General features: G+C 33.8%; 1 protein-coding gene across 1 annotated transcript; it reads right to left on the bottom strand.

The window, feature by feature from the left end:
- Nucleotides 1–435: 435 nt before the first annotated feature.
- On the bottom strand, nucleotides 436–3104 carry LOC109818578 (cytochrome P450 71D9). The gene is made up of 2 exons (XM_020384095.3): nucleotides 2040–3104; nucleotides 436–1199 (listed from the first exon to the last, which is right to left on the bottom strand). The coding sequence occupies exons 1-2, from the start codon at nucleotides 2925–2927 to the stop codon at nucleotides 588–590; spliced, it is 1500 nt and encodes a 499-aa protein (XP_020239684.2). The 5' UTR covers nucleotides 2928–3104; the 3' UTR covers nucleotides 436–587.
- Nucleotides 3105–15370: the final 12266 nt, after the last annotated feature.

The raw sequence follows: 15370 nt of genomic DNA on the forward strand, positions 1-15370 counted from the left end.
TAAATATTTTAACGCTGTAGGCTATAACGACTTCATTAAAGCCGTTTTTTGTCGTCATGGGCTGTAGCGACACCGTAAATATGACTTTCATGGCTTTCCTGAACTTAAAAAATTCCACGTGTCACTGGTGTACGTAAATAATTTGGGGAAGTGCCCCAATTTGGTCAATCAGCCTTAGGTTCCCCTAGATTTAGATATATTAAAAAGAGAAAAAGTTCATAGAAAAATATATCAACATTTTTACTAAAAATGACTAAAGTTTATTTTAAAATAATGTATTAATAAAAATATCTCAATTTTTATATTATAAATAAATTTAATTTATTTTTTGTGTTTAATTAAATGTTATTGATTATTTTGTTTTTAATTTTGAAATATTTATTATAATGCTGATATTGACTTTCTTGATAAATTTAATTATTTTATTTATTAGTGTTCTTTTAATTTATTTTCAAGAATTTATCTTAATCATGGACTGCACACAAATACATACTTTTCTTCGCATTATTTAGTTTGAAAAAGGCTGAACAAACCTCACTTACAAATATCAAGTTTCTTTATTCTCGGATCTATACTTTTTTTCTTTCCTAAGGATGGAAAGTGATAGGAATGAGGTATAAATCATCTTTTAAAGAAACTGATACTCCAAAAGTTTCAGTCATGTCCAAGTCTTCATTCTTCTTTCCATTGGGTAGTTTCCAATCAAAATGATACATTAACAATGCAAGTGGAAACTCAACATTGGTCAAGCCAAATGTGATGCCAGGGCATATTCTTCTTCCGGCACCAAATGGAATGTACTCAAAGCTATTGCCTTTGAAGTCAATAGAGCTTTCGGTGAACCTCTCAGGATAGAACCTCTCTGCCTCACTCCAATGATTTGGGTCTCTTCCAATTGCCCAGGCATTCACTATGACCTTGCTCTTCACAGGAATGTGATACCCTTTGATCTCACAAGCTTGTCCACTATGTCTTGGAAGTAGAAGGGGACCAGGAGGGTGTAATCTCAATGTCTCTTTCACAACACATTTCAAGTATTTTAGATTCTCCATGTCACCTTCATGGGCATGTCCTTCTTTACCAAATACCTCTCTTACCTCAGCTTGTACCTTCTTCATCACTCTTGGATTTTTTATAATCTCTGCCATTGCCCATATTATGGTTGTAGATGAAGTCTCGGTTCCACCTCCATAGACATCCTTCAAAATTATGACATCAAGATGTTCATCTCAATTTGTTAGGAAACATCCGAAGGAATATCAATATTCATTGCAAGTTTTTAATGGAAGAATATGCAAGAAAATTAAATCAAACCCAAATAATAGCAGAATTCACCAATAAGTACAATGAATTAGTCCATTACAACTAGAAAACGTAGCTGCTAGAACTTGTTTAGACAAACTTCTAAAAAAAAACATTTATGTGTAAGAAAATAGTAAGAAAAAATGAAATATACTTTTTCAAAGATAAAACTAGGTTATGTATAAGTTAATTTGTAAAATAGTTCTCATATTAGCTTCTTTAAAAACTTGTTTTTAATTCATGTATAAGCCAATTTTTATTTATAAAAAATCCTATATCATTTTTCCTTTTCATTTTTTCTTGTATAAGTGTTTTTAGAAAAAAAAAAATCTAAACAGAACTTTATTGTAAAATAGAGGTGTAAAGATTGTATTATGCAACATCATTGTACAAAACTATGTGCTTTTGGGGTTGACAATATATTTCAGCTTTTCTAGTTCGGTGCCAATTTTAAATTGATGCATAGTGTTTGTGACTAAATAACCTATTCTTATTTGGAATTGTAAAAACAGTGTCGAGTAGCAACTTAGTCTTGCTTCTCAATGACTTCATGCATGTGTTGTTAAATTTTCTAATTTAACACACTTCAGAAGTTATCAGTACACAACAGCAAGTTAATAAAAAGTAAGGAAATCACCAGCTATTGGTTAACCATAGGTAAGATGTTATTGTTATGCGAATAGTTCATCACTTTCTACCATGCAAATAACATTGATGGAAGATGTAAATACACTTACCAAAATCACAGCCTTGATACTATCATCACTTAAGCCAAACTCCTCCTTCAAGAGCACATCTACAAGATCATCCTCCACTTCTTCACCCTGGCCTTCTGTTGCACTTGACTTGGCTTCTCTATGTTCATTGATGATGTTTTGCATAATTCGATCGGTTTGTTGATGAGTTTTCTCAAGCTTAGGCTTCAATCCTGAGATGTTCTGAAGCCATTCAGCAGAAGGGTACAAATCTCCCAAGTCAAAGCCTCCAGCAACCTCTGTGGCTTCCTTTACTGCTGATATGAATTTCTGATGGTCCCTACACTTGTTGCCAAAGGCTGTCCTTGAAATGATCATAGATAGTGTTGTAACCACTACTTTGGTGAGATTTGTAGCTGACCCTTCTTTTGAAGCAATCCTTTTGATCAAGTTAGTATGTTCTTCGTCTCTGATTGGTTGGAAAGATTGGACACGTTTTGAGCTTAATAGCTCCAATGTACAAATCTTCCTCATCTGTCTCCAATAATCTCCATAAGGTGCAAAAGAGATGCCCATGGAATCATAAGACATTATCTTTGAAGCTAGTATTGGAGGCCTTGATGCAAAGATAAGATCATGGGTTTTCAGCACCTCTTTAGCATACTCTGGGGATGAAACCACAATAGTAGAAACCTCTCCAAGCTTCAGATGCATCAAGGGTCCATATTTTGCTGATAAATCTCTCAGCCTACGATGGGGAAGAGAGCCAACAAGGTTGTGTATGTTCCCTATGATAGGTAGCTTCCATGGCCCAGGTGGTAAATTTGGATCTGAGGCAGATTTCTTTGTTATTATTTTGTGTGCCATAAACACAAAAATTAAAATGGATAAAATGGATACGGATGTGAAGTAGAGGGATTGGAGATCCATGGAAGAAACAAACTTAGATCAAGGTTTTCAGTTTTACTTAGAAATTTTTCTTGTTACTCTGAATATATAGAATATGGAATCGATTAGCCAAAATGGACAAGGATGATGTATTAATAATCTCCTGATTAGTGATTACAAGATAATTTGATGATGCATCTGATGAATGTAACATCAATCCAAAATGGACAAGGATGTTAGTATCTCTTACCAAAAGGCAAAAGCTAGAAGACAGATATATATTTCTATATGCAAATTAGTTGTAGAATGATGCATCAAGTGACAAACATTCAGTTTTAGAAAACTCCCAATCAAAATCATATGGCTTTAAAATTTACAAAACTAGTGGGATTTATTAAATTTTAGAGCAATCATTCACATATTTTATGATACTTAGCTTTCGCAATAAATAATTACACTTGGATCCCCCTGAATTTAGGTTCAATTACACTCAATACCCCAGACACTTTTATACCTGCAGAAAACTCCCTTAATTGGCTGATACATATTACACCCTTATCGCCTTACGTGGCATCTCACAAAACTTTTATTATCATTTTCTTATGAAATAATATTAGGGCATCTCCAATGGAAACAATTCAAGTGAGTTGCTTCATGCACTGAAAAATGAAAAAAGTAGTTTTTAGTGTGCCATGTCAGCATTAAATAACTTAAATACAAATTTACTCCAATGGTAAGAAACTTTAAAAAATTCAACTTTTAGAATTTTTTTTCTAATCATTTATGAACTAAATTTAAATTTTTATTAAAAAGGATAATTGCACTACAATGAAAGAAAATAAATTACGAGAAAAAAATACACAATAAGTAAATATTAAAAATAAAATAAAATAATAGTAAATACATAAATATTATATGAAATTAATTTTCATCATTATTATTTCTGAAACGTTCCCTAATATGTTCAATAAGATCTGCTTGAAATCTGGTAAGGAACGGTTGCTTGAGGAAGTGATAAGTGTCTAACTAGTCTGATGAAATCTAAATTTGAGACACTTATCTAGCACAATTTTTGTACATATTGATATAATTTTGGTCTATATATACTTAGAATCAAAGAGGGACTCTTAATTTACATTATTATAGGGAGTGATGAGTCTTTTCATCAAATTTTGTGTTTGTTTTGTAGGTGTTGAAGTCTGGAGAAAAATGGCTAGTCCTTCAAAACGGCTGAGCGCTTTCAAGCCAGAGAGCTCAACAAATGCAACAAAGGAGAGGCGCTCAACCACTCTAAGGCACTGAGCGGTTTTAGCCCTGGAAGAAGGAGTGCTCTCTGCCTCCTAGGCGCTCAGCGGATATAAAGCGCCCAGCCCCTTGTGCTTGCTTAACAGTGAAGAATCTTTCAGGCGCTCAACGGATTTGAACGGGCTCAGCCCTTCAGATTACTTCATGGTGAAGAATTCTTCAAACCGCTCAGCCGTTTCAAGGCGCTGAGCGGATTCTTCTCTTACCTGCCTACTCTATTTTAATTCCAGCACTTATAAAAGGGCAGAGGAGAGAGAAAAACATGATTGGAAGTTGCACGAAGAGAAGAACAGAGACGGGAAAAGAAAACAGAGCACCTTGGAGCTTGTGGGAACGCGGTTCCTAGGAAGATCTCTTTCTTCTACCTTTCTTCTTACTCTTTTGTGATTTCTTATTTTATGGAGAGCTAAAGCTCAAGGGTTGGGATTGATGTAATCGTCGAACTCCTTTGTATTCCTCTTTGATTCATATATATATATCTCATCTATTACTCAATGTCAGTGATTTGTTTTTGTTCTTAATGCTTTGATGAACTGATCATTTATCTTTGATTTTGGATTTAGAATTTGGTTGGAAAACGTTTTCTGAATCTAGACTTGAAACAAATCACCTATTAGTTTTGAGAGCCAGGGATGGTCTTGAAATTAATAGTTGCAACAAGTTCTGATTCTTAATGCGGGATATTTAACTGAATGAAGTGAGGAATCATTCATTGAGTTAAATATCTTAGAATTTCTTATGCCAAGGGATTGGGTTTGAATCAAAATAGAGAACTCAATGGCAATGAGTAATGAAATCATTTGCTAGAATCATTAGGAATACATAGGAGGGAGATTGATGAATTTAATCCCAACTGTTTATCACATCTGTTTTCTTAAATTTGATTTGACTTGGGTTAGTTAAGTTTATTTCACTGCTCATATCTAATATTTAACACGTGTGAATAATCAAACTTTGAAATCACAAGTAACAATTAGTGTAATAGAAATAAAAATCTACTTCACAAGTCCCTGAGGATCGACAACCTTTTAGACTTGGGTGCGCTTGCTCAGAAAACCAACAGGAAGCAACTCTCCTCTTCTTCAAGCAAGTCATGTTGTCACGTCAGAGTCCTCCAATGTTAAGAAACCGAGGCTTGAGTTGCTTCATGGAACAAGAAACTCTCATTGGAATTGCTCTTATCATCTTAGGAATGCCTCTGCATCAACCTCTTCTTTCTGTCCTACTGGCTCAACAGCATCGGAACATCATAGTCTCTACTTCCTACTTATTGCTATACTTCTTACAGATAGACTGGAGAGAAAATATATATTTTTTTTATTTTCTGGTTTTATAAAAAAATGAAAATAGAAAACATTAAACCAAACAGTCCTTGATTGTCACATGCACTGCCACTAAAAGCCAAGGAAAATATGCATGCCATTCGTGGATTTACAACCAGAATTTTGGCATGGCATGAAGAGAAAATTCCAAAAAGGTTCCCACCTAAATTAGAAGATTGAAAGGGTCACTTTCATTTATTGATACATAAAAATGATAAAATGTAAAGAGCAACTAAAAAAAGTCCTTCAAAGAAAATAAGAATTAGGTAGTAGGTTAGGTATCTTATCTCTACTCCTATTTCTATAACTTAAAGGAGTTAAAATGACAATGCATTCTTCATTTGATGTATGTTGAAAACAAAATATGAAAAATAAGAATGAGAAATTGTTATTTTAACTCCTTTATAGAAATAGGAGTAGGGATAAAATATTTAACCTATACTACCTAATTCTTATTATCTTTGAAGGACTTTTTTTAGTTGTTCTTTACATTTTATCATGTATTGTTACTAACATAATTTTCATTATCGTTGTTATTGTTATCTCCATCACTTCCAACACATCAACACTCCTTCCATTGCCACCACCAACGTCGATGTCGTCGATGAGGACAATGAATAGATTGTTGTTGTGATGTCCATACATAGTATATATATATATATGGGTGTATGTATTTACGTTTTTTTAAAGATATGTAATTTTTTTAATCATAATATTGATATGAAGTATTTATCAATTTTATCAATAGCTAATCTTCGTCAAAGAATATGATTGACCACTTTTAATAGGGCTTTCCTCTTCCAATCACGCTTTTTGCATACACAATACTTGAACCTATAAGACCTTATGTAAGAAATTGAATTCAATACCACTTTTACTAACAACTTATATATATATATATATATATATATATATATATATATATAAGGAGAGATTCTTTTACTCTAGAAGTAAGTCTACCTAGACTTACTCCATTCAATAACTTGTGTTCTACATCAAATTTCAATGATCTAACGTTCAATTTAAAGTTCTTAATGCATATATCAAATCTGCAAATTTTTAGAAAATTTCAAAATTATTTGATACTTCATTTCATTAATTTAAATTGATAGATAATAATAAAATCATTTTATACATTGATTTGAATTAATGAAACGAAGTATAAAATGATTTTCAAATTTTCTAAAAATTTTCATATTTGATCTATGCATTAAGAACTTTAAATTGAATGGTTGGATCCTTAAAATTTGTTGTAGAACATAAGTTATTGAACGGAGTAAGTTTAGGTAGACTTACTCCTAGAGTAAAGGAATCACTCCTCTCTCTCTCTCTCTCTCTCTCTCTCTATATATATATATATATATATATACACTCACACGTGTGTGCACGCGCGCGTGTGCGTGTATGTGTGACACCCTCTACCCCAAACATAAACATGTAATAAATGATTAAACAATATATGAGTGAATAAAAACTTTCATAGTTAAACAATGTCTCAAATAACATAGGAGTAAAGGAAATAAAAGTAGGGTCACTACAAGAAATTTTGAAATTACCAACAACCAAAATCTGTGGGTAATAAATTTTTATACAAGAAATTTTTCATACACAATACTTGAACCTAAGACAGATTACAGATGAATAATAATCCGTTAGTAAATTGGTCGTCTGAAACATTTACTGACAGATTATAATCCGTGGGTAACTTTTTGACGGGATTACCCATGAATTTTATCCGTTGATAATTACTCACAGATTTTATCCATGGGTATTGTTGATAATATTTTTTAAAAATTATTTCAAAATATTATATTAAATATAACACCCTTATTTAGTGCAACATCCCTCATATCTGACCTTTCAGCAGCTCTACTCCACGACATTTCACACAACTCCTCGTTGGTTAGAACCCTTCACTTATCAGAACCCTCCATGGATAACCCTTTTTGAGATATTCGTCCGCTTTTAGGATCAAAGATTGACCCTGCAAACCTCACAAATTAACACAAGACTTTTAAGCGTGTCTTGTCGTCACTTTGTAACACCCCAGTTTTCAATAAAGTTATTATTATTATTATAATAATAATTATTATTATTATATGGTATTTGGTCATAATTATTTTAATAATTATAGAAGAATATTATTTTGTACGTTTTAAATAATTATTGTTTTGGACAATTATTTTGTACGTATTAAATAAGTATTTTTTATTAGCATATTTAAATAAATATTTATATCGTTTTAAGAGAAGGTTGATTTTATATGTTTTAAGAGAAGGTTGATTTTATATGATATTTTGTTATTGAAATTATATTATTATATTTTGGGTCAGAAATATATTATTATTATAGAGGAAAAATATTTTATAATATACATGTATTTATTTTATTTAATTATTTTGAGGAAAAAGAGAAGTGGGTTAGAAGAGAAGGAAAATGGGTTGGGTTGACCTAGCCCAATGGATTAATTTTAAGGAGTCAGGTAGCGTTAACTCTATCTACCTCATTTGTGTTCTGAAGGGTTAGGAAAAAAAAGGAGAAACAAAGAGCTCTAAGGAAGAGTACTCAGGAACGACCTTAGATCACACCTTTGTCTTCTGCTTATCCAGGTAAGGGGGGAGTGAGAAACCTCGCTCTGGGTGTGGGATTGTATGCTGGGTAGTGGGATTGGCTCTCAATCCTGTGTTTGTTGTATTTTTGTATGCTCATGTATGAGGGATTTCTCCCAATTGTATCTGTTTTGCTTCTTATTTTTCTTATATGCAATTAATTGTATGATTTGAGATTTCTATGGGTTCTTATGGGAAACCCTATGAGAAACAGACAAAATATGAATATTTTCTGTTTTGCTATCTGATTGCTCTATTGTATTCCTTGTTGAATGTAATGTGCAAGTATGTGATTAATTTTGAGAATAAATATGTTTTGATATGATTTAGAGTGCTCTGTGGGTTTCTACGGGAAACCCTATGAGAAACAGGAAAAATATAAATGTTTTCTGTTTTGCTTTTTGAGTTTTCTGTTGTGTTTCTTGATATTTGCTGAGCGTAAATATGTGTCTAATTTATTAAATAAACAAGTTTTGATATGATTTAGAGTGCTATGTGGGTTTCTACGAGAAACCCTATGAGAAAATAGGCAAAATATAAATATTTTCTGTTTTGCTTTTTGAATGTTCTGTTACGTTCCTTGTGTGATGTATAATGTAAATATGTATTTAATTTTATAAATAAACGAGTTTTGATATAAATTAAAGTGCTCTGTGGAGGCTTTGTGAATATGATGAGATAATATGAAATGTGATAATGAAATGTTATGACGAAATGTGATGATGTGAAATGACCATGGGAATTGATAATGTGATATGAGAATGCATAGAGTCGTGATTGACATGTATCATTTGCATAAGTGTTTTAAGGGTACGATATGGAATACACCGCCAGAGAAGGCCCCCTAGTGTAAAAGCTTTGGGGATTAGTCCTTGGGGATAGCTCGGTTTGGAAGTCCCAGTCTCGCCCATTGTGTGCATGGGATGTATCTTGCGCGGCTTAGCTATCCCGACGAGACTCTGGTAGTATATCCTTCTAGTGAGAGTGCGCAGAGGGTGTGACCCGGCATGTATTCCTAGACTACTCTTCGTGTATTGCTAGCGGCAATATGCCATGTGATGTTTTACTGGCGCCACATGCATGATAATGTGAAATCCGTGTCCATACATGTGCATCCTTATTATTAAATGATGATAAATTACTATTGGTATGACTTGGATGATTGAATAAACTATTGTTGTTGATTGATCTATGAGGTAACTGTATTGTTTGTGTTTGGCTATCCGGTGTGCGTTCCTACACCGTGAGCCAGAGTGAGATGTTTCTCACTCCCTTCTTTTGTGTTGTTTCTCTTGTTTGATATATAGGTGATCATCAGCGTGAGGCTGAGGATGTTGGTGATGAAGCTTAGGCTTCTATGTTGGATTTTGCTCTGATATGACATGTGACATCGGGACATAGATAGGATTAGTTTAAAATGTTCTTATTAAATTATTTTGGAAAATTCAGTTTTATTTCTTTGTAATTTTACTGGCATGTTATTTGGATTAAGTTTATGAATGTGAACTCTTTACCCTTACGTGGTTGGAAATTTGATTTTTATTGATGAAAAATTCTATTTTTTTTATAATTACTGTATATGTATGTTGGGGTAGAGGGTGTCACATTAAGTGGTATCAGAGCAGGTCGATCCAATCGGCCGTGAGTTATGTACTTATCGTGATTCTGTTGTGTACTCTGATTGTGTCTTATTTGTTGTGTACTTTGATGATGTTTTGCTTTGATGATGATGATGTTCTTCTTGTTAAGTTATTTTGTAATTAGAGGAATGATAGTCATGATAGTGTTAGCTAATACCATTATGACCGCTCTTCTTCATTCTTATGATTGCTTATTTGTTTGATACTTCTTGCTTACGGAAGAAGTAGTGGTTGAGTGATATCGCTTGTGTTGCAAGAATATGTGCGAGTAGTGGTAGACGAGATATTGTGCTAATATTATAGGAACTATTGAGGCCTTAGACTTGGGTAAGACATTGATTGTTTTTAGTGTATTAAGAGTTTACGATTGGTGGAATTTTTTAAAGCTATAGTTGTAGAGATTGAATCTAAGGATGATGTATGTTGAGAATTGGAGTTTTGATATTCTTAAGGAGTGATTGAAGTGTTGATGATTTCTAGAGTTTGATGGTTGCATGTTGACCTTTTATGATTTAGGTAGTATGTGAATTTTATTTTCTAAGCCTTTTATACTGAATATGTGAGTTGTTTTGGTTTAGGGTTGTAGTGGAAAGCTTGAATATGAAGTTGAGGTTTGAGTTTGGAAGGGTTGAGGTATTTTTGTGGGCTTAGATATATTGATATACTATTGCTGTTTGGTGTAGAGGATATTTTCGCTGCAGTCTTGTTGTTCCAGTATGAGTACCATATTGACAGATTTAGATTTTATGGTCTTCACAAAAGTTGTAGCCTTGGACGTTATCTTTCCAATGGAACTGGAATCATGTAAAATGGAGGTCTAGAACTCTAGTTATAGCTACTTTGGTGATCAAAGGTCTAGCTGTAAGCGCTGAGTATATCTGCTGCGGTTTTTGAGATTTTTAGCTAAGAAGATGATCTTTTTAGAATCTTATGTCTTCATAGGAGTTGTAGCTTATTCTCTTAGCTTTCGTTTGAGATAGGTTTGAGATCATTTGGATGAGTATAACTCTTTGTGTGTTATTTTCTTTGATAGTTGTTGAAAGGAGAAGTAGGCTGTAATAATATTTTTGGGTTAGTAGGCAATGCAAGGATAAGAATTGATTTTGTTAAGATGTTTTGAGGTGTTTTCATGTGGATTGAGAGGTTGTTTAAGATTGTATGATGCTATGTGGTAAGGGTTGTTCATGTACATGCTTATGGAGGGTATATTTGAAGGTTTAAAGTAGGTATTCTAATATGATTTAATATGCATGTATGTTGATATGTGGATAGATGATCTTAGGGATCAATTGGTGAATGTCGTGTGGTTAGTGAGATTGATCTTAGGGTGTGATATGATCATATTGTAGTTGAGGGTGGAGATATATTCAAGACAGTTGTATATTAAGTTATCTAAGTATTACTATTTTATTTTATTTTATTGTATGAGATAAGTTTTCTAGTTCCAGTAAATTCCAGTTGAGGTAAACATGGATCTGTCTCAGGTAGAAGTTGTGTTTAAGTGGGGAGATATCTAAGCCAGTTAGTGAAGATAAGAGTTTTATGAGGTTAGCTTATTATTATTGGAGATTTATTGAAGGAATTTCTAAGATAGCATTGCCCTTAACTACATTTACTAGGAGGAGTATTCTCTTTATGTGGGATAGTAAGTATGAGAGTAGTTCCAACTCTTAAGGCAAGATTGACTAGTGTTAATATTATTGGATTTTAGTAAGCCTTTTGTGGTATATAGTAGTACTTATAAGATGAATTTGGATGCATTGTTGATGCAAGAAGGAAAGGTAGTAGCTTATGTTTCTAGGCAATTGAAAATTCATGAGAGGAACTACCTTATCTATGAGTTAGTGGTTATGATATTACATTAAGATTTGGAGACACTACCTATATGATTCTAAGCTTGAGGTATTTAGTGATTGTTAGAGTCTTAAATATCTTTTGACCAAAAGAGATAGTTGGAATTTCTTAAGGACTAGGATTTTAATCTCAGTTGCTATCTAGGTAAAGGCAATGTGGTGACATATGTCTTGAGTATGATGATCTTTCATCTATCATTTTGATGATTTAAAGGTTAAATTTGATTGAAGAGTTTAGGGATTTAAGCTTGATTTGTGAGCTTACCCTTAGAAGCATTGAATTGAGTATGTCGAAGGTGACTAGTGAATTAATGGATGAGATTAGAGGAGCCTAAGAGTTAGATCCTTTGTTAGTGAACCAAGTGGAGAGGATTGGTAAGGGTATAGATAGCCCTTTTCGAGTGGAAGTTGATGGTGTTTTGTGGTTTCAGGATAGAATCTATGTGTCTAATAATCCCGAATAAAGGAAGATGATCTTAGAAAAAGGCAATAAGAGTACTCTTAGTATTCACTTAGGAGCTATTAGATGGATTAGGACCTTTGGAGGATGTATGAGAGTGACGTAGCGGAAGCGTGGTGGTCTAAGGTGAAGAGAGGAGTAGAGGAAGTTGTCGACTCGTGTGTAGTATTCCAAAAGCCTAAGGTGGAAAATTAGAAAGTCTAATGCAGGAGACATATTCATTTTTATTTACTTCAGGTAATTTCGAGGACGAAATTTTTAAAAGGAGGGGAGAATTGTAACACCCCAGTTTTCAATAAAGTTATTATTATTATTATAATAATAATTATTATTATTATATGGTATTTGGTCATAATTATTTTAATAATTATAGAAGAATATTATTTTGTACGTTTTAAATAATTATTATTTTGGACAATTATTCTGTACGTATTAAATAAGTATTTTTTATTAAAATATTTAAATAAATATTTATATCGTTTTAAGAGAAGGTTGATTTTATATGTTTTAAGAGAAGGTTGATTTTATTTGATATTTTGTTATTGAAATTATATTATTTAATTTTGGGTCAGAAATATATTATTATTATAGAGGAAAAATATTTTATAATATACATGTATTTATTTTATTTAATTATTTTGAGGGAAAAGAGAAGTGGGTTAGAAGAGAAGGAAAATGGGTTGGGTTGACCCAGCCCAATGGATTAATTTTAAGGAGTCAGGTAGCGTTAACTCTATCTACCTCATTTGTGTTCTGAAGGGTTAGGAAAAAAAAGGAGAAACAAAGAGCTCTAAGGAAGAGTACTCAGGAACGACCTTAGATCACACCTTTGTCTTCTGCTTATCCAGGTAAGGGGGGAGTGAGAAACCTCGCTCTGGGTGTGGGATTGTACGCTGGGTAGTGGGATTGGCTCCCAATCCTGTGTTTGTTGTATTTTTGTATGCTCATGTATGAGGGATTTCTCCCAATTGTATCTGTTTTGCTTATTATTTTTCTTATATGCAATTAATTGTATGATTTGAGATTTCTATGGGTTCTTATGAAACCCTATGAGAAACAGGCAAAATATGAATATTTTCTGTTTTGCTATCTGATTGTTCTATTGTATTCCTTGTTGAATGTAATGTGCAAGTATGTGATTAATTTTGAGAATAAATATGTTTTGATATGATTTAGAGTGCTCTGTGGGTTTCTACGGGAAACCCTATGAGAAACAGGAAAAATATAAATGTTTTCTGTTTTGCTTTTTGAGTTTTCTGTTGTGTTTCTTGATATTTGCTGAGCGTAAATATGTGTCTAATTTATTAAATAAACAAGTTTTGATATAAATTAAAGTGCTCTGTGGAGGCTTTGTGAATATGATGAGATAATATGAAATGTGATAATGAAATGTTATGACGAAATGTGATGATGTGAAATGACCATGGGAAATAATAATGTGATATGAGAGTGCATAGAGTCGTGATTGACATGTATCATTTGCATAAGTGTTTTAAGGGTACGATATGGAATACACCGCCAGAGAAGGCCCCCTAGTGTAAAAGCTTTGGGGATTAGTCCTTGGGGATAGCTCGGTTTGGAAGTCCCAGTCTCGCCCATTGTGTGCATGGGATGCATCTTGCGCGGCTTAGCTATCCCGACGAGACTCTGGCAGTATATCCTTCTAGTGAGAGTGCGCAGAGGGTGTGACCCGGCATGTATTCCTAGACTACTCTTCGTGTATTGCTAGCGGCAATATGCCATGTGATGTTTTACTGGCGCCACATGCATGATAATGTGAAATCCGTGTCCATACATGTGCATCCTTATTATTAAATGATGATAAATTACTATTTGTATGACTTGAATGATTGAATAAACTATTGTTGTTGATTGATCTATGAGGTAACTGTATTGTTTGTGTTTGGCTATCCGATGTGCGTTCCTACACCGTGAGCCAGAGTGAGATGTTTCTCACTCCCTTCTTTTGTGTTGTTTCTCTTGTTTGATATATAGGTGATCATCAGCGTGAGGCTGAGGATGTTGGTGATGAAGCTTAGGCTTCTATGTTGGATTTTGCTCTGATATGACATGTGACATCGGGACATAGATAGGATTAGTTTAAAATGTTCTTATTAAATTATTTTGGAAAATTCAGTTTTATTTCTTTGTAATTTTACTGGCATGTTATTTGGATTAAGTTTATGAATGTGAACTCTTTACCCTTACGTGGTTTGAAATTTGATTTTTATTGATGAAAAATTCTATTTTTTTTATAATTACGGTATATGTATGTTGGGGTAGAGGGTGTCACATTAAGGGAAGGAGAACGAAGCATACCATATATATGGGTGTGGATACCTTCCTTGTGTGGACGCGTTTTGGGATGGCATGCGTGCCATTGCCAGAAGCAAAACCGTGAGGGCTGTGGCCAAAGCGGACAATATCCACATGCGGGTTGCTAGGGTGTTACATTTGGTATCAGAGCCGGGACCCGAGCCGGTGTGCCAGCGAGGGCGCTGGACTCCCTTGAGGGGGGTGGATTGTGAAGTCCCACATCGGTAGGGGTGTTCGTGGATCGGTTTTTTCAAAAAACCGATCCAAACCGAACCGAACCGTTTTATAAAAGTGGATCGGTTAACCGATCCATTTTTTATAAAGTGGATCGGTTTGGTTTTCTTAAAATATGGATCGGTTTTTATTAAAATTGGATCGGTTCGGTGCGGTGCAGTTATCCACTTTTTACTCATATATGGATCGGTTTTTTTAAAAAACCAAACCGAACCGAACCGATCCACTTTGTAAAAATGGATCGGATAACTGAACCGGTTTTATAAAGTGGTTCGGTTTGGATTTTTTTTCAAAATGGATCGGATTTTTCAATATGGATCGGATCGGTTATGGATCGGTTCGGATCAATTTGGATTTTTTGCACACCCCTACACATCGGTTAGGAAGGAGAACGAAACATGCCATATATATGGGTGTGGATACCTTCCTTGTGTGGACGCGTTTTGGGTGGCATGCGTGCCATTGCCAGAAGCAAAACCGTGAGGGCTGCGGCCAAAGCGGACAATATCCACATGCGGGTTGCTGGGGTGTTACACACTTCGCACATTTTCCTGAAAAACTTCCTAGAAGGTCACCCATCCATAAATTACTCCACATCAAGTGATAGGGTTATTTTATGATATTTGTCTGAGAGGATATTTTATAAGAGTTATTTTATTAGAGGAGCATAATCTAATTTTATTCATGAGTCTCTATTTATAGAGAAAATTTGTTATACAAAATCAAATATTGATATTATCATATTC

The sequence above is a fragment of the Cajanus cajan genome, chromosome 2 (assembly GCF_000230855.2).
Source record: "Cajanus cajan strain Asha chromosome 2, NIPB_CcT2T_4, whole genome shotgun sequence".
Classification (NCBI taxonomy): Eukaryota; Viridiplantae; Streptophyta; class Magnoliopsida; order Fabales; family Fabaceae; genus Cajanus; species Cajanus cajan.

Bases quoted from the DNA above. Each gene is read 5' to 3' on its own strand.
- LOC109818578 (XM_020384095.3), bottom strand. From the start codon at position 2,927: ATGGATCTCCAATCCCTCTACTTCACATCCGTATCCATTTTATCCATT. The intron at 1,200-2,039 runs GTAAGTGTATTT...ATAATTTTGAAG, and splicing joins GTATCAAGGCTGTGATTTTG to GATGTCTATGGAGGTGGAAC.